Here is a 19,271-nt window from a genome sequence, read left to right as displayed (position 1 = left end):
GTGACACTCTGAGTACCTCTCCCAGACCCTCAGGAGAGCTCTGTGTCAGCTCGAAAGCTTGTCTCTCTCACAAAGAGGAGGTGGTCCAGTAACAGGTATTGCCTCCCCCACCTTGTCTCTCTAGGGAGCTCTCAGCATTTCACACAGGGGATTCCATCTCTGTATGGGACATGCCTCCTCTTGTTATATTTCAGTAGCTCCTGGGGCCTCAGCTGGGATCCATTGCACTAGGTACCCTACAGAAAGACACAGGGTCTTCCCTAGACAGATTGCAATCCACGGCATAGAAAGGGATCTGCACAAGGTGCAAAGTTCGATTTGTACGGACTAACTTGTAGGTTTGGGGCCTAGATCAAGCAAAGACCCAAGAGAGGTAAGAAGCAGTAGGAGGGGAGGGAGGTCTGTTCTAATAAGAATATGCAGTTCTATAGTCCGACAGAGTGCACAGCCTGAGTCTACAAAATTAATCCAAGCCAACTGAATTTACATTTACCTTGCAAATGTCTATTTTTAGACATTTTAAAACTTCTCCATTTTTCTATTTAATTATTTTTATTGAAAAAAACCCTAAATTTGAAGTGAATTGAAAAGTTGAACTAAATTTCCCCAGTTCCTTTCTCCCACTTTTTGAGCTTTTTTGTAGTCCCAGGAGACACTGGTGGGACAGAGAAGGGCAGGGTCAGGGGGCATAGAACAATTACAGAGCAACTCAGTGATTAAAAAAATCCAGATTTCAATAGGTACCACAAGGAGAGCTGGGCAAATAATGGATTTTTCAGCTTGTGAGCAATCCCCCAAAAAGAATTTGCTTCCAGCTGAACCTAAAACGAAATTTTTAAAAAACGTGAAGTGAATTGAAAAGTTGAAAAAAAATGTTGGGGTGAAACAAAATGTGTCATTTCTACATACACCATTGTAGAAGATTTTTGATTGTTTTGGAAAAAAGTTATTTTAAATTGAAAAATCAAAATGTTTTGGGTTTTTTTTTTAATTAATTTCGGGAGGGAGGGGGAGTTCAACCAAAATAATTAGGTGAAATCTACACGAATTCGCTCAACCTTTTGATGTCACTGAATCTGCATTTTTGGCCAAAAATATTTCCCCCAGCACTAGTCCCAGGTCTGTGTTGATGTGTTTCTTGTTGCTGGGAAAGCAGCACAGCTCAGTGCTAAAGTTTGCAGCATAGTTGCTCTGTTGTGGAAGTAAACTGAGATGAATATCTGCTAGTTTTCTCCATTCACATACTGGATTCTTGAGCTAATGGGAGAGGATCCTTCCCTCATGTGGCTCGTGGAAGCACCAACCCCTTTAACTGTCTTACATGGGTCGTGATCAAAATTGTGACACTTGGGTCTCATTCTCTAAGGAGACTGAATCTGCACCAGTCTTAAGAGCACCTCTTAGTGACATGATCTTCAATTGTACGTAGCTTTATATAATGGGAGCAGGCCAGCCGTTCAGAAAACTGCATCTCAGAATGAGAGTGACAGAATTGCTCCAGCTACCCAGACCAGCTGCCCCACTTTGCCCAGGGCACAATCAGGACAGGTGAGGTTGAAGAAGAGTCAGTTTTTGAGACCTAGAGCTTCCTCACCCTCAGAAGAGAATTAGAAATGGGACCTTCCCATAGGAGCAGCAGGTGGGCTGAGTCTGAATGGGGGAAGATATCACTGATTGCCTGGGTAAAGACCTAGGACACTGCAAGTCTGGCAGTGTAAACCCAGAGATGACAAAAGTATATTTTGTAGCGACATTGCTGTTGAGGAAGCCAGCTCTCTGAGCCGAACCAAAGAGAGAGACGGCAGAGAGAATGTTGTCCTTGGCTCTTGGATGAAGCGATTCGCCGCCACCCACTTTCCTGTAATTGGCAGCCTTTCCACAGTGGACTTGACTTGAATCTGAATGGAGAGCAACTCAAAAGTGGCCCTCGCGTGGGATTGTTAAGAATACTGGCAGAGCTAATTGTGGGAAGTAGCTCTGTGCTGAACCCAGGCGTAATACAGGCATCTCACTGCTGATCCTTAATGGATACACCAGGCAATGCTCTGTCACAAATAGAAAGTTGAGGAGGTGTTTGGGGAGGCTCTGGCAACTGGCAAAAGCAATATGTTGTGCAGAAGTGAAGTCCACAGTGTTCTTTTTGTAAAAAAAAAAAAGTATATATGGAGATGTATCTGTTGCAAAGAACTGGAAGGAACCCTGAAAGGTCATGGAGTCCAGCCCCCTGCCTTCACTAGCAGGACCAAATACTGATTTTTGTCCCAGATCCCTAGGTGGCCCCTCTCAAGGATTGAACTTACAATGCTGGGTTGAGTAGGCCAATGCTCAAACCACTGAGCTATCCCTCCCCCTGTCCATTGGGTATGGCAACCGGATAAAAACTGTTGCGTTCAGAGAGCCCCTCCAAGCCTTATCCCACTGAGGCACTGGGGGACACTGCACATCAGTTTGATGTTCAGAAACAGTCAAATAAAATGTGGGGTCATTAGATAGCCGGGGAAGGTACTATGCTGGAGCTGGCGGTGGGTACAACAGCTCTACTAACAGTGAGGACACATGGAGGGAAGGGCTGAGTCAGATATCCTGGCTGGGGCACCCCAGCAAAAGCATAGTTTCCTAAGAGCTAGGTGGGAAGCAGAGGAGCCATTTTCCAGCAACACCCAGCAACCAGGTCTCAGGCTTCCAGTAGCAGAGTCAGTGCATCTCATGGGAATTGTTTAAGGGGAAGCCAAAGTGGACCAGGAAGCTAGTGAATCTCCCTGGTTACCAGTGAATCAGGTTTAGATTAGGATGTGCTGTTTGTAATAGGTGAAGTCAGAGCTTGTGTGTGTCCTTCCTAGTTCTGTATGCTTCTTAGCATGCCGTTTAACCCGTCTTGTCACTCAGGCCTGAGATCTTCATTCCCATAGATGATAACCAGAAGCAGCACCGCTTGTGTTGTGACGAGAAAAGCTCGGCATTATGTCACAGAACCTAATGGACACCGTTACTCCATGTGTGAGTGCACACGGCTTAATGCCCAAGTGCTTAGCTTCAGCTGGGAAGTTGCCTTTCTCCACCAGGCTGACAAAAGCCATCCTGATACTTTTGAAACTTGACTTGAAACTGCAAATGTGGGTTACTGCACTCCCCAGTAAAAGGCGTTGTGTTCTCTGCAGCGATGCGGAATTGCCAGGTGCTCTCTCCAACCCACACTCCCTTCCAGATTGCTTCAAAAGTTAGCTGATCAACTTGGCCTGGGATTGCAAGTACTCCACTCACCTTTCTGCTCTGTGTCCATTCACTGGAAGTGTTTCCTTTTGGAAGTCAAGCTGCTGTCTACACAGATGTTATCTGTGGATCTGAGTTTAGTGATACCGTACTGTGTAGTTAGATAGTCTGGGGATTAAATTATGAGCATTGTGTTTCTTTTTTAAATGCAGCGTATATACACTCTTTGTAAATAATCATTAATAATGTTTATCTTGCTGCTTCTGCTTCCTGCTGCCAAGTGACACGAAAAGGGAAAGATCTGGCTCAGTGTGTTGTTGGTTTAATAATTCGAGTTCTCTGTATAGAAATATCCTTACATGTAATATTAAACCATCGCCCAAGGAAACCTAATTTCATTCCAAATATCCTTTTATTACAATCATGTCGCAGGATAAATAAGGTTCAAGTTAAAGCCATAAAACAACCTTACAAATTACGACAAACTCTTAGCCCAACCCCCACCTCACACTTACTATTTGTACAGTACTGGAGGTTGTTGGGGAGGGGTGGGGGGTGATCCCTGTGTTACTGGAAGTTCATCACTTGGAATGCAGGACTTCACAGGAGTCCAATCTATGATCGAATTTAAAGACATCCATGTTAAATGCTGATAAATTATTATTGTCCTAAAAATGAGGCAAAAAATTTCTCAAGAAAAGAGAACTGCAGGAAAACCCTGAACCGCTCCCTCTGAGTGTCACCATCAGTGTAATCAGGCTGAGATGCCAAGGGTTTGAACTCTGCCTCTTCCAGTGCTGTATACCTGCAGACCATTAATCCTTCTGTCGCGAGTGCAGCAATGTCCCCCAAACAGACATTGCCGTAATGCTGTGCGAAGGTAGGTAGTGTCCGAATAGACGCGGGGGCACTCAGCAAAGCTACCCATTTCCAGCTAACCATTTTGAATTGTTACAGCGGCTCCCATCAGAAGGAGAACAAATACCTGATTGTGGTGACAGACGGACACCCCTTGGAAGGGTACAAAGAGCCATGTGGAGGACTGGAAGATGCTGCCAACGAAGCAAAGCATCTGGGGATCAAAGTGTTCTCCATTGCCATTTCTCCTGACCATCTGGTATGAATTGCTCAAATGTGGCCCTTGTTATAGCCTGGGTATTTCATAATTAGAGTGGAAAGGAATGAAACTAGAAACAGGATATTACTGAGTGGATTCAATTAATCCTCTCTTTGATGCAGAGGGTTCCATGACCTACAGTAATTCCAGGATGGGCAGCCAGTGAGTATAAAGTTTGAAGCTGGGGGAAAAAAATGACAATTAGAAATAAAGTACCAGCGGAGCTATGCCAGTTGACACCAGCTGAGAATCTGGTCCGATGCCTGTAATTAACACAGATGGTCCCCAAACAAATTCCTGGATCTGACACCCACATCTTAACTCTGGGGAAACTTGGATTCAACTCCATAGTTGAATGTTATGATTGATCCTATCTCTACATTCAGCTGAGCAAAAGCATCAGATCCCAGCAGGCCCAGACACTGAGATGAAATTGAGGTATGGCACTTTCTGAAACCATGCTATGCAAGATGGCAGTGTATGCCAGCTGGGCAAGAGAGATGCAGACACAGTGCCCAACCCCAGCGACTTTTAGCATGCTATGCTTGAGGCAAGCTAGTGCGAGTCTGTCTCCCCACGCTGGGAGGCTCATTCCTGGCTGCAGTGTAGATATACCCCAAAAGATTTAAAGCATGTTTGTCTGATGGGTCCTCCTAAAAATAGGAGGAGGTTCACGGCCCAGGGAAAAGTTCAGCTGGCTTCCTGAATGCCAAGAACATGGCACTGCCTCTCTAATTTCTCAGCCCCTTCCCCAAGTACTATCTCAAGCCTGGATAATACTGTCCTATTCCCAGGACAGATGATACAGTTCCTGAGACACTGATTTCTTTGCATGGGCAGGCCACTTCTAGAATGGAGCTTACAAGGCTAGCACATGCAGGGATGCCATCAAGTCATGTTAGTTGAGTTAATCATGGATGGAAGGGTACTTCAGAGGTATCAGAGCTCCTGATCTCCTTTGAGTCCAACCTTGCTGCTTTGTTGTTGTTTTACCCCAGGAACCAAGGCTGAGTGTTATTGCCACGGATAACAGCTATCGTCGCAACTTCACAGCAACCAGCCTTATACAGTCTCCGGTAGATACTGAGAGTACAATAGATACCATCATAGATATGATTGTGAGTATTCCCTTGCTCTTGCCCGCCATTGCTCCTGGCCCCACGTCTCTCCTGTCTATCCCAGCCCACTGCCGCGGGGCATTTGGCCATGCTGGTCTGAAGGAGCTCATCAAATGTTTGTACTGTGTTTGCTATTTCAGAAAAAGAATGTGGAACAAGTGGTGAGTCTTGCGTTCTCCGGGCTTTTCACTTGTACAGCAGGGGCCCACTGCCCTCTCCATCTGAACGTGTTCCCTTCCTAGCCCCCTCTCCCTCGCTGTCTGAGCCAAGCTGACCCTACTGTGAGCCACGCCGAAAGGCAGCGCTTGTTCTCACTTTCTCCTACACAGCAGTGAGCCCAGAGCCAGGGGCATTGGGCTGCCTCCATCTGTAGCCCAGAGGCAGTAAAGAGATGCAGTGTGACTCCTCCCTTCCAGGCAGTAGGGAACAAACTATACCAGGCCTGGAGAGCCACCCCTGAGCCTTTTCTGCTCTCCAGCCCCCCCAGGGGTATGCAGAGCTTTTGCAGCTGAGTGACATGCCTTGAAATCTCCTGCCTATGCACAGTTCAGCTCTGGGGGGAGAGGGTGCACATGTAGCTCCTCTTACTCCTGCTGGCAAAAAGCACAGGATGCCCTCTTAGCTAGCTGCTAGCAAGTACCCAGTGGGGTGGAGCCTGGCCACGCACCCAGATGTACGTTGCTGTGCCCTGTAGGGTCCAGCGAGTGCAGCTGAGCATAGTGAGAGGAGAGACTTTCGGGTTTCTTATTATCACATCAGAATAACCCGGCCTCCCTGTACAGGGAGAGTGGCTCGCCTGCAGACTGTGACACGCCAGGTCTCTTCTTGACCTCATAACAGCGTAAGTTGCCATCGGGTGCCGCCTGTCTGGACACCTACAGTCTGATCCAGCTCGCCCCTTCCTGGGTTTATGGCAGTTTGTGGTGGGACGGCGATAATTCAGTGTTTCAATTTCTGCCCAGGTTAACTGTGGTAGCCCAGCCCCTCCATGTCTCTAACATTGTGCTTTCTTCTTCTCTCTGGACAGTGCTGCTCCTTTGAGTGCCAGGTGAGTGGGGTGCTACCAACCCTCCGTTAGCTCGCGTTGAGTACATCTTTCTGCATGGCTGTGCACATGACCCTGCTCTAATCAGTACACGTTTTTTGCAGCCTTCTAGAGGGCCTCTGGGACCACCTGGGGATGCAGGATATGAGGTTAGTAAATGAACGCACCCAGCAACTGCCCTGCCATGGGAGTGAGGCTGAGATGGGGAGCAGAGATCCCACCGGAGCAGAGATCCCACTGGAGGGACTTGGGGAGGCCACGGGACAGGGATACTCATGGCATAATCACCATCTATCTCCATGTGGTTTGTGCTCTGGCCTGCGGCCTTCCAGAGAGAGGCTGCCTGAGTCAAGAAAATATAGATTAAGGATCGAGCAGAAGTCAGACTTACTGACCAGTCATTGCCAGGAACCCGTTCCAATGCCTGTGGGAAAGTCAGCGCCATGTTTGCTTTTCTCCAATCCCCTTCTAGGCTGGGGTGGGAGATGACAGATGAGATTGGGAAATAAGGAACTAGCCACGGGGAGAACAGCAAAATCCTTCGAGCCCATTGGCTACAATTTCCAATTTGCTCAGTGGAGCGCACTGCTCTCTCTCATTAGCTCTAGAGATGTAGTGAGCTGGCCTGCCGGAGGTGCTGCTGTTTATGAATCAGGAAGCGCCTTGTTGGTGAGCACCTTGTCACAGACCCAAAGCAAATGAAGTCATTTGGTCCTAGACAATAAGACTAGACACATATCCAGCTGATCAGAAACATTAAGCTAATGACAATGAGCATGCCTGGGGCCACTTGTTCTTGGGGGAGAGTCACTCCAGGGAGTGATGCTGGGGATGAAATTGAATCACTTGATAAAGCTACATATAAATAGAGATTGTGTCCTACATTGATAAATATTTTGTGTTTCAGGGTGAAAGAGGAAAGCCAGGTCTTCCCGGTGAGAAAGGAGTTGCTGGAGACCCGGTAAGTAGGGAAAGACTCACGGGGCTTTGATGGCGGAGATTGCACCGGAGGCTATGCTTTGACCCTTAATGGCTCGTGTGAAACACTCTAGAGCCCCTGGGACAGCACTCCTTTGTGGGTGGCTCTGCACGCTCACCTCCTTCTGGGCTAACTCCATTGTAGGATAGTGCTGCATGCTCACCTTGTTCTGGTAATGACAGGCCTTCCCACGGCCAGTGGGTCAATCAAGAAAACCCAAGATGGTGAGGAGTCTGAATCCCTGACTGGCCCGAGTCTGAGGAGAGATGAGCTCCAAAGATGAAGCAGCATTTCAGTAGTAGCTGGCCTGGAGTTTGCCTTCACTTCAGCTTCTTTTAAGGGTCGGAGGGGTTCTATAGGCAGCTCTAAGTTTGGTTCCCACACGGGAACAGTTCAGTGCAGAGGGAAAGGGTATCTGGTAGCGACATTTGATTGGTTACAACAGAATAGTAGACCGGCCAATGAGAGCTCCCTCCCTGCCCCCACTCCCAGTCAGGGCCACAGTGTTTCTGTGGGACACCCTGGCAATGGTGCTGAGAGTGATGACAATGGTCTGAGGATGACTCAGATGAAGAGCCCTTCATCTGCTCACTGCAAACTTGTAGCCACCAGGCCTCGTGCCAAACCCAAAATAACCAGTTTTCCTACAGGGTATTTCTCTGACTCACCCATCCCACGGATGCCCGCCTCACTTTGGCACCAGTGCGCCTTTCCCACTATAGACAGGGCAGTGTTACTGGGAGGTGTTTAATCTGCTAACAAGAGGAGGAAAACATCATTTTTCCTCCTCCCCTTTTTATTAGGTAGATTTATTTTTGTAGGTGCATTTCTCCCACACCCATCAGTGCACAGTCAGCTTGTGTGTTTTCAGCTTGGAAAACATGTGACTATATATTTTCTTCTTTGTAGTTTTTTTCCTAGACTTAACTTTCATCCCAAATGACACCTCTTGCAGCTCTCAGTTTCCCCAGCCCTGGATTTTCAGATATTCATATCGAGAGCTTTAAGGGGATGAATGCTTCCTTACTTCCTTCCTTCCCAAGGAGGCAATTGTTTCCTTTAACTTCCTGAGATGGTTAGATGCTTACAACATAAATGTTAATGAGCACTCTCTGTGTATTGGTATGTGAAGAGGAATCGCTCTGTATGACCCACGGGCAAAGTTTGGATTTGAAACCCAGCAGCAAAATTTGCACTGAAATACCCAGTGTAGATTTGTCAGAAATAAATCAATTTGTTTTCATGTTCCTTTGTATTTGTTGATAAGATTGGAGCCCAGGTGTAGGGAAGTGGGTGTCATGCAGATGATGAAAAGTGCAGCTCAGTTGAATGAAGTTCTGAAGTGGACAGAGATATTTCAGGAATATGATTTTTGGCATGTGGGTTTTTGTTGAATTAATTTTAAAACCTAGAAATCCATCATAAATAGAGAGAGCTTGAATACCATCTTCCCCTTATATATACATAGTATGCTGCTGAACAAGAGGGGTTGTGGTTAGTGATTTCCTGCTATAAAGATTCTAATGTGTTGCGGTTTTGTACTCTAGGGCAAGCAAGGTGACCTGGGACCCATTGGCTACCAGGGGATGAAGGTATGTATAATTTCCTTTGCAGTCTATTGGAGGGTGATTAGGATAGTAGCATCGTCATGGCATCTTAGAGCTGTGTTATGTGTTATGATGCACACTTCATTGTCTCAGTTTAATTGTTGTCTGTCTTTTGCTGTTTAGGGAGAAAAAGGCACTCGAGGAGAAAAGGTGAGTGTGGCATGCAGTGTGTAGTCAGTGGCCTTCATCAACCCTGCAGGTTTTGCTAATTTTCTCACACAGTCTCCTGTGACAACCTCCCCCTTTGGCAGCATGACTAGGCTTTCTCCTGGAGACTGTAATGTGGCCTCCTCCACTGCCACTGCCAACACTGTGTCCCGGGGGGATCCATCAACTACGTTTATCTACTTCTGTGCTCCTTTGTCAGCTTAGTGACGCTATGGTTGCTTCTCCCTCACACACAAACACACACTGCTATGGGTGATTGGTTTCCCCTCATGACACTCGCACCAGAAGAGCTTACCTCAGGGGAGTAAAGAGAAGCAGGTTTTTCCTAGGCTCATCAGGACTCTGACCCTGGCTGATTCAGCCCCAGTGGGGTCTGCATCTCCAAACATTGGCAAGTGGAGTGCGGGAGGTCCAGTACGACAACACAGCTGTGCATGTTGTCCTCACATTTCAGCAAGGCAAGGCCAGAGGGACAGGCCCTTTAGGACTCCTCACTGTGGAGTCAGGAGGGACTGGGGCTCAGAGAGCTGTAGTCCAGACTGATGATCCTTTCCATGAACTTTCAAGCCCAGCATGCTGGGCGTTCGCCCACCTGCCAGGTCTGCCCTCTTCTCCAGCGCCCTGCTAGGAGCAGCATGTGATCCAGGCAGTTGAGACAGAGACAAAGTGCTATGGATGGTCGTTGGAATATGCACCAGAGTGAAGTGTTATCTCAAAACACCAGCTACCTGCTGGTGTGAATTTGCCCGGGGCGGGGGGGGGGGGGGGAGCCCTGCCGCCTTTACTGGAGAAGAGGCAGGCCGACTTCGAAGGGGAGCTTGCGTCCCGTGTCTCCCATCCTTCCTGGCCAGCTGGGCCAAGCCGATGCACAGCCCACCCACGGCCGGGAGGTGAACGTGACCTGTCTGCTGTCACTAACCTCTCCTCTCCTTTCCGGACAGGGCTCGCGAGGATCCAAAGGAGCTAAGGTGAGCTGCTGGGACTTTCCTATGACTTGGTGGGCCCTGGTGGGGTGGGGAGCGTGCCAGAAATGGTTTCTACACTGTTCTCTTGTTTCTCTCCTCCCAGGGGGAGAAGGGCAGGCGTGGCATTGACGGCATAGATGGCATGAAGGTGAGTCTCGCGCTTAGGGGCACAGCGTGCTGGGAGTGCTGTCTCTGCACGCTGGTTTCCATAGAGACACCTGTGGGCCAGGAGCCTGATGCTGGAAGGCCAGGAGGCTCTGTTTGACTCCAGGGCATTGGGGCTCCCCATGCCCTCAGGGGTGGGGGTGGGGTCCTGGCACCGAGTGATTGGGGGCTGGGTGCAGGAACAGACACTGATCTAGGGACCTGCAGTAAAGCCATACAGCTACTGGGATGGGAGCAGCCAAGGAAGGTGAGGCAACTGCCCAGGCCTGACCTCCCCCTGGCAGCACAGGTCCCAAAGGAAGAAATCTGGCCTGAATCCAGCTGGGGATCCAACGGAGAGTTAATGCTCCGTGTGCTGAGGGCTCCTTTCTGGATTCCCACTGAGAGGCCTGTCACTAGGACAGGGCCTGGGCTGGGTGTCTCAGCTGTTCCCTGCCCCTCCGCCCCTCTCAGGAACAGAGTGCTCCCTCCCGGCTGTAGTCACTCACTGTGCAGCCCATCCCAGCAGTGTCCTGGCACACCGCATGATGTAAAGCAATTCATCAGCTCAGTGGCATGCGCCCCCTGGCTGGCCCTCAGTCCCAAACTCCCACCCCTGGCCTGGGGATGGAGCCCCTCCTGCTGCCTTCGGGGAGGCAGGAGTTCCCCCAGGACTCCCTCCAGCACCGCTACCGGTAACACCCAGCTTTATCAGCAGCCGGCACTTCCTCCTCTCCAGTGGGCAGAGGGGCTGGCTACTGGGACTCGGGCATGGGACTCCTGCCCAGTCCTCAAGCCAGCCAGCACCTCTCTGTGCGACCACTAATCTGTCAGGGCTCCTCAGGGGGGGCTGCTGAACTGTGCAGGGGGGGTCCGCAGCTAGTACTGCCTTCACATCCCCTGGGCGCTGCCTGCTCACAGCGAATGACAGTCATTGCCAGCCTTTTCCTTTCCTTCCAGGGGGAGAGTGGATTTTCTGGATTGCCAGGCTGCAAGGGATCGCCAGGATTTGATGTACGTACTTGGCTGGTTTGCTTTTCGTTACAATAACGAATGCAGCTTGATGTGGGGAGTGGTAGAGCCTAGGGCTGGAAGTCGGGCAGACTAGCAACCAGTCAAAGAGAATCTCAAAGTGGGGGGCTGCCAGGAGCAGGGCGCGATCCCGGGGAGGATGGGGGGGGCAGCGCGAGGCATGATGGCATTCCTCATCTCCTGCCTAGGCCCTGTGTGTGTTGTCTGGGGTCTTGAGAGAGCAGAAAATGGGCTTTGTTGCCCCTTTAACCTTTGAGTTGTGACTCTAATTGGCTGGGTATGGATGGGTGATTGTTAGCCATATTTGGGTGCTAGCTCTGTATGTTGCATTCAGGGCACTGGTCAAATTGGGCTCGTTTAAGATGATATTTGCTAGAGCGAGCTGAGATTTGTGGCTAGTGTGAAAGCCCAGAAATCACCCTGGTCAGACTACAAAACCTAGCTGCCTGCAATAAAACCTTCTCTAGAGAGAGCAAGGAAGTTTAGCACGGGCCTAGTCTTCAGCTCTCAGTGCAGGAGCAAGGAATGACAGGCAAACGCCTAATGTTTATTGGCACTGCAGCACCAGTCTCTGGCTTTCTCAGAGCACAAGTCAGGTGTCTGAAATTCGGGGAATAGTTTGCAAGACAGCAGAAAATACTCCCTCACCCAAGCAGCTCGGCAGTACACTTCCACTGAAGGGACAGAACCCCTCCCAAGCTTTGTAATGCAGGAAAGGGTTAATGGCCATCATTACAGCTGCTAGAGGTTTGAATTTGCAGGTAATTCACATGACTAATTCCCTCCTATCTGTGGTGTTCTGGATGGTACAGTATTAGTTGTATATGAAATTCTAGGAGTAACAAGGTTTTCTGGGGTGATTTGGCAGCTTTTCACCCAGAGGTCCTTGTTGTGTGGCTTTTGGGTTTTTAAACCATTATATATAGGCAAATCTACAAGCTGCTTTGGGTGAAATCCTGGCAGAACTTCGGTTGGTGGCAAAACTCCCATTTTTGTGAAAATGTAATTTGCTCGTGGTGAGAACCTTGTTATCACAGTGTGGCTTGAAAGAAGTAATGTGGACTGTAAGTTTGTCCGGGACTTTCTATGCCATTCATCACCACGGCGTCCAAGTGGTTGGTCAGCATTTTCAAATGTAAGCCTCAATCAAGATGGGCTGATATTCACAGCTGCTGAGCGTCTGCATCTCCCTTTGATTTTAGCTAGAGTAGTGGAGGCTCAGTGTTTTGATAGCCAGGACACTTTACTGAGATGGCCAAAGGCCTGATTCTGCAAATACCTATGCTTGTGGGTAAAGTTAGTCCCATGTGTGAGCATTCGCAAGACTAGACACTATATACTGATGGATAAAGGTCTCTAACTTTAGGGACTTAACTGAAAATTTTGACCATGGAGTTTAATCAACAGAGAACCCTGACTGCTAAACAGAAATAGCCTAGCTAATCCTTTGATTATAATGGAACCTCCAAAGGAGGCGATTCGGTCTAGCTACACTGTGTATGTGTGAGAGTTTCCTTCCTAGCTGAACACCTTGTTTCAGACAGTTTGAAATTTGCCAAGAAGAGTAATTTTATTAAAACGAAACTTTCAAAACCTAAGGCCTGAATAGTCCGATGTGCAAATCCTGTGCCTTGACTTTTCAGGTTACATCATTCATCACTCAAGGGGTTGTTATTCCACAGCCAGTGGTCTGCTTTTCTAGGAAGGGTGTTTCAGTGTGTGATACATTTTCATTTGCTGTACCTTAAATGGGAGTATTCACCCAGGAGGTGTAGTCCAAAATCAGATCAAACCACTTATTTTTATACATACTCCACTTGGTTGCAATTTATACGAACTGTGGATTGTGCAGTTTCATTGGTGTACAGGCAGATTAAGTAATTAAAGGAAATCGTAAAATCAGAGTGAATTGTTCCACTGACGAATGCTTGGGAAAGGTTCAAGCCAGAAACGGTGTAACTAGGGCAGATCTTGATTCCCTCTTGTGTTTTCAATATGGGTCACCTAAAGATAATTGATCACAAAGGAGTGGGGAGCGTATCCGTTCCATTTGATGGATTAAAGGGGGTCTGGACCCCATTTTTTCTAAAAATCGTAAAATAACCACATTAGTATAGCCTTTGCCTGTTCATTTCTGTGTGCCAAGTTATGTCAGTCTCTTAATTGTTCCATTTGCCAGAGGTTAGATGACCAGTTATTTTCCATCTGTTCATGGCACAGCACATTATGCTTTATTGGCATTAATATAACATTCAAATTTAAACATTATCACTAGAATCCACCAATGAGGCTCAAAAGTGGCTTTGCTTTAATTTATTTTTAATTTCAAAAGCAAGTCAAGATGTACAGCATTTTATAAGAAGACACGGTGTCGGAATGTGCCTCTCACAGCCCCAGAGATACCTAGCTCAAGAATACTTTACACTTCCTCAATCCCTGTGTTTCTGACTAGTTTACTTATTCACCTCTTCATTCCGAGTCCCCAGAATGTGATAGGCTATTTAGTGATGCTTGAAATGTTTGATTTTCTGCATATGTTGACAATAGCCTGGTTTTTAATAGGGATTACAAGGCCCTCCTGGACCTAATGGAGATCTTGGTCAATACGGACCCAAAGGACTGAAGGTAAGTCATGAGTCACACCTGGTATTAAATCAGCCATGATACTTCTCCAGCTTCTGTCAATGCTATGGGGGTTTCAGGGCACTCTGAGCTCTGCCCCTGCTAAATGTTAATGCCAGGAGGATGAAGTGAGAAGCCAGGAGGATACACGTACAATCCAGCACGAGAGAGTTGGAAACCATGCTCCTATTAACAGTAGATGGGCGGTACTGGCCTTGTTCTCTGCCTGCCACGTGGAAAGGGGATTTAGTTGTTTAACAGAGTGTGAGGTTGTTAAAGTTTCCTTGGCAAATCCATGTACCAACATGAATAACGATACTGCAGCTCCTACTTCATTACATTGCACTTGCAGGGCTAACTTGGGGCAAAACCCTGGCTGAAGCCAGTGGAGCTGCAGACTTGTGATACCCAGCACTTTTCTCTCTTCGTGGCTAGCGAAGTCAAATGGTCTCCGTTTTGCTATTGCCCTTCTTTCTTCCATCGATCCCTAAACGTCATTAGCATTAATGGATAAACATAAACACCCTGCCACAGCCCATTTGTATGTCCGCTCAGCGGGGTTGCCTTTGTGGAGTTCTGGAGACCAGTGAATCCAGCAGCTGAATGTTACGCCACCTGGTACTACAATGAGCCACAGCATAAGAGGCTAAGTAGTGCTAAAAAGCACCCTGGTCCTGGCAGCCCTAGGACAGCTAGCAAACAAGGCATTCCTTGGTCGAGCAGCCTTGGAAATGAGGCGTAGGAGCTGCTCAGTCGTTCATCCATCACCAGCGTCCTCATGCTGAAGTGCACAGGTCACTGGCCAATGATAATAGACTTGTGTCTAGATCAGTCATTCAGACTGGTGATGAACACAGTAAAACAGGTATCTGGAGAGCTGCAAAATGGAAAATGTTACCATGGCATTAGTTCTTGTAAGTCTAGGTAACAAAAAAGAATGCTATTGGCTGACACCGGGTGAGTTCTGAAAGGGCTTAAAATGTCAGCTGTTAAACGTAGACTCCCTGGTTCAGACTGTACTGTTTGTAACTCACTTCGGAAAGGCCCAGACTGACACGGACTACTGGGGCCACCAAAAGGTTCTTAGAAGTTTACGGGGCATCATGTTTCCTGTCAGAGGCTTAACTGGGCCACTTTCAGCTCTGTGGCTCATGGCCCTGTGATTTAAAGAACAGAAATGTTTCCCAGCAGATGAATGTGCAGCTGAAAATGTAAGGGGGATGTAATTTTGAAGCCTTGATATCATACTTGTCCCAAGGCTCTCTGTGTTTCTAGATATTTTTCACCAACTGAGCTGTTTGCTGTGCAGCTCTGAGGGTAGTCTCAGAGCTTCCTTTAATGGAATGTCTGCAGGGTGCAAAATGTGCTCGTCTGGTGTGCGGCAGTGTAATGCTGCTGTGCTTTTCGTGAAGGTTAGTCTCCAGACCTTTGTTTCTGGAAGGTTCACATCACGGGGGCCAACCTAAAAGAGAGACTGAATAGTTGTGTGAATGTGGAGTCAACTCCCAACAAGAGACAAGGCATTTTCAGAAGACTGAGATTGATAGTTTGGGGCACAGTAGTCAGAATACATAGGCCACTGTGATGCATCACTTAGAATCATAGAATCTCAGGGTTGGAAGGGACCTCAGGAGGTCATCTAGTCCAACCCCCTGCTCAAAGCAGGACCAACCCCAACTAAATCATCCCAGCCAGGGCTTTGTCAAGCCTGACCTTAAAAACCTCTAAGGAAGGAGATTCCACCACCTCCCAAGGAACCCATTCCAGTTCTTCACCACCCTACTAGTGAAAAAGTTTTTCCTAATGTCCAACCTAAACCTCCCCCACTTCCTCTGTTAGTGTTATCAGTTCCTTCACAGCTTTCCAAGCAACCCGAAATAGTAGCAGAGTGCGCAGAACAGTTCAGAATACACACAAGCAATCCCAGAACGCTTAGGGGCAGAGCAAAATGGATGCAGGGGTGCAGAAGCCTCATAGTTAAATAAAACCATCTCCTCGTCTCTAAGACGCCTTCCTCCTCTGAAACGTATAAACCCGGCCACTTCACAGCCTTGACTGCAGATGGCTCAAAGTGGCAAATTCCCTTTGAGGTCAGCGAAGTCCCTTTGGGTAAATCTGTCGGGCTTAAATCCCTGTCATTGGTGCGGAGAGTGCCCTAATGCTCTGTTACCCAGGGCTGAGCTCTCTGTGGCCAATGACAAAAATTGGTCTGACACTTGAAGGAAAAATGGCTTTTGGTAAGAGCTGGGAGCTGGGTCTGGTTGCTTAAAGTTTGACACAACTAAACTCCAGGGTTCAAGATGGACCAGTGGGAGCTGGGAGTGGTGCTTCGTATTTATAACACCCTTTATCTTTTGTCAAGGGAGAACCTGGGGAAGCTGGGAACCCTGGCAGACCTGGGTATCCAGGAAACAATGGAGACAAGGTAAACCACCTTAGCAACCAGACTGTCCTCTGTCCCTGTGCTCTATCACCTCTGCCCCTGTTACTGCTGGCTAGAGCTGCCATGTAACTTCCAAGAACCTATGCATGGCAAGGGCACTTCTCCGCCTTTGCTCTCTGGTTTCTTCTAAAAATTCAAACTGAAAGTGGGGGATGTAACAGGACGTGCTGGCAGTGCGACCAGTGGGGAAATGTTTGGTTCTTTGTACAGCTCCTCTTTGGGTCCAGTGGTTAGATGGGGTGGGGGGGTCTTATCAGTGGGGCTATATGGCCTGGCCTTCATCCCCAGAATGCTTATGTCACTGTCCTCACCCTCAGGATCCCCATTACACTTGAGTGAGGTTAAGCCCATGCATAGGTATTTACAACAGCAGGACCGTAACCGGGGTGCTGGAACAATTTGTACAGTGGGGGTGCTGAGAGCCATTGGACCAAACTGTAAACCCGGGATATGGTGGAAAGCACTTCAAACCAGGGGGTGCGACAGCACTCCTAGTTCCAGCACCTATGGCCTTAACCCTTTCAGTCTGAAAGAGGAGACTTCAGCCAGCCGTATTGCTTTCTCTGAAGACTAGATCGACTGTGTTACTAGTGCACAGCTAGTTTGTTACTCCAAACCCCTGTGGTTGATCTTGTTTGCTTGTGTCTGATTTGCCTGTCTAGGGACAAGCTGGCAGTCCTGGTGGCCCTGGAGAGAAAGGGGAGTTGGGGGATGAGGTGAGTCACGTGTGCGCCTGCATTTGGCTGATTTGATTTGCTGGCACTTTCGACTGTATTAACACTGTTTTCATGTCTGCCTAGGGAGCTCCAGGCCAAGTTGGCCCACCTGGAGAAAGGGTAAGAGCGCCCTGCTATACTGTACTTGCGGGTCACAAGCCATGGCGGGACAGGGGCCTGGGCATGTCTGGGATTGGCTACCCGTCAGAGGGGCTGAGGTGACTGAGGCGTAACCAGAGACAGGCTGGGACAGGCTGAGAACGGTTGGGGAGCCCTCCCGGCGCATCCTTTCCAGCAGCTCCCTGCACTCAGCCTGCTCCAAGCCCTGGGAGTTCTGCGGCTAAGTCAGGCCGTTCTTTGGGGGGCTCAGGGGCGACCTGGGAGTGTTTGTTTAAAACCCTGCATTCGAATGTGCCCCCAGGTAACACTGATGGAACAGGCTGGAATCTGGCCACACATTCCTCCATTGCCTCATTTAGAAACTTATTCAAACAGAGGTTAACTCTCCCCCTCTCCCTACTGGGAGAGCTGAGCAAAGGGCTGTTTCTAGTTTGTGTATTGCTGTGTTCGTGTGTTGTAATGGTACACATGTGAGTGCATTAATGCAGTTATAACCCTGTGCCCCATGATCCTCAAAGCCGAGGGAGCCTTTGCTACTGCTGTCATCCCAGCGCTGGACAGGCCGCTGTGCAAACAGCCAGGCGTTGCCCTGAGGAATTCGCAGTCTGAAGTGGGGGGTACGGTAGTTGCTCAGAGATGATAGACTAGGAACCAGGGATATATCTGCATAATAAACTGGATTATTTCTCCTGTGGGAGGAGGCTTTGGGGGAGGAAATCTGTGGAGACCCCTCCCCGCCTTGTTGTTCCATCAGAGGATGGTGATTTGGATCCATCTCCAAACCTGGTAGATATCCAGGTATGGGGGACCTTGCCATCCTCACTGGGGCCCTGTGCTCTGCCCCAGCTGTGTCGCCCCCTTGGCAGTCCCTCCAGCTCCTGCTGGCTGCGGTGGCCTCTGTGAGGTGAGGAGAGGGGGGTGTGGTGTTATTCACATGCGGTCGAGGGGCTGGGTGGTCATGGGCCCCTGTGATCACGCTGAGTGATGCAGCGTGTCCAGCGCTGACCCTCGTGCGGAGCAGATTCTGAACCGGCACTCTGTTTCTTTCTAAACAGGGAGGCAACGGAGGACGAGGGCCACTGGGCACCCCCGGTATTCGTGGGCCCAGAGGAGACAAGGTAACTACTCGCGTGCACGCAACTGTGCCTCGCTCCTGGGCTCGCCACACCTGCTTCAGCACAAAGGCACTAACCTGGACAGGAAGGGAGCTGAAATGTGCTCCCAGCCTCCAGTCCCCACCAGACGGCTGGCCCGTCCTGCCGTCCTGTCACATGCCAAGCTCCCGCTGACTCCACTGGGCGTTACGAGAGCCACGAGGCTGCATGCCTGGGGCCCTGCTGCCTGTCACCTACCCAGCTATTCCTGCCGTGACTCTGTCAGCGCCAGCATGCACTGCCATGGCCATCACTTCAGTGGGCTGCAGCGTGAGACTCCAAGGGACAGAACCTGGGTGCGGGGGAGGGAAGGGGCTGTGCAAAGCTGGCTTCATATCCCTTCATTGCTGGGGCGTTCTAGGCTCCCAGCCCTGCCCAGCACAGAGGAGCACAGCTCAGCAGTTCCAAGGGGAATGGGGCTGGGGCAGGCAGAAGAGGAAGGTAGTGATGTGGTAAAATCCCTCCAGCTGCAGAATTGCCTCTGGCTCCTCCGTGGCTACTTATGTGAAGTGAGCTACCTGCGAGCAGCTGGGGCGTAGCTAGCTGGGAGGGAAGGAGGGACACGCCTTACCTGCTAAAAGCCAGGGCTGGGCACAGCTACGCCCATGGCCTGTGGGGCACTGCTGAGGTGTCTGGGTATGTCATGGGTGGCAGCCACGCTGGCCGCTCCAGGAGGCAGGATTCATGGCGCGGGTGACAGGAAACGCTGGCCATGCTCTCTGCTCCTGCCCACCCCGTCTCCGGGAGAGGAGAGCACTGTGGGAAGCTACTGTCGCAAAGGCCCCCGCCATATGCAGAGCAGCCTTCCCTTTCCCACCCTGGGATGGCTCA

At 49.3% G+C, this 19,271-nt stretch overlaps 1 protein-coding gene across 1 annotated transcript in view; it reads left to right on the top strand.

Moving 5' to 3' along the window:
* COL6A1 (collagen type VI alpha 1 chain) overlaps nucleotides 1–19,271 on the top strand; it is a 67,404-nt gene that overhangs the window by 8,763 nt on the left and 39,370 nt on the right. Inside the window, exons 4-19 of the mRNA XM_039495052.1 lie at nucleotides 4,168–4,327; nucleotides 5,326–5,445; nucleotides 5,586–5,606; nucleotides 6,473–6,493; nucleotides 6,595–6,639; nucleotides 7,398–7,451; nucleotides 9,017–9,061; nucleotides 9,200–9,226; nucleotides 10,186–10,212; nucleotides 10,313–10,357; nucleotides 11,314–11,367; nucleotides 13,948–14,010; nucleotides 16,370–16,432; nucleotides 17,113–17,166; nucleotides 17,251–17,286; nucleotides 18,342–18,404. Coding sequence (XP_039350986.1) covers nucleotides 4,168–4,327; nucleotides 5,326–5,445; nucleotides 5,586–5,606; nucleotides 6,473–6,493; nucleotides 6,595–6,639; nucleotides 7,398–7,451; nucleotides 9,017–9,061; nucleotides 9,200–9,226; nucleotides 10,186–10,212; nucleotides 10,313–10,357; nucleotides 11,314–11,367; nucleotides 13,948–14,010; nucleotides 16,370–16,432; nucleotides 17,113–17,166; nucleotides 17,251–17,286; nucleotides 18,342–18,404 — 898 coding nt within the window. The remainder of the gene's footprint in view (nucleotides 1–4,167; nucleotides 4,328–5,325; nucleotides 5,446–5,585; nucleotides 5,607–6,472; nucleotides 6,494–6,594; nucleotides 6,640–7,397; nucleotides 7,452–9,016; nucleotides 9,062–9,199; nucleotides 9,227–10,185; nucleotides 10,213–10,312; nucleotides 10,358–11,313; nucleotides 11,368–13,947; nucleotides 14,011–16,369; nucleotides 16,433–17,112; nucleotides 17,167–17,250; nucleotides 17,287–18,341; nucleotides 18,405–19,271) is intronic.

Source organism: Mauremys reevesii, linkage group 11, assembly GCF_016161935.1.
Source record: "Mauremys reevesii isolate NIE-2019 linkage group 11, ASM1616193v1, whole genome shotgun sequence".
In the NCBI taxonomy this organism is placed as follows: Eukaryota; Metazoa; Chordata; order Testudines; family Geoemydidae; genus Mauremys; species Mauremys reevesii.
The sequence above is the reverse complement of the archived record's forward strand: the minus strand, read 5'-3'. Positions and strand labels throughout refer to the sequence as shown.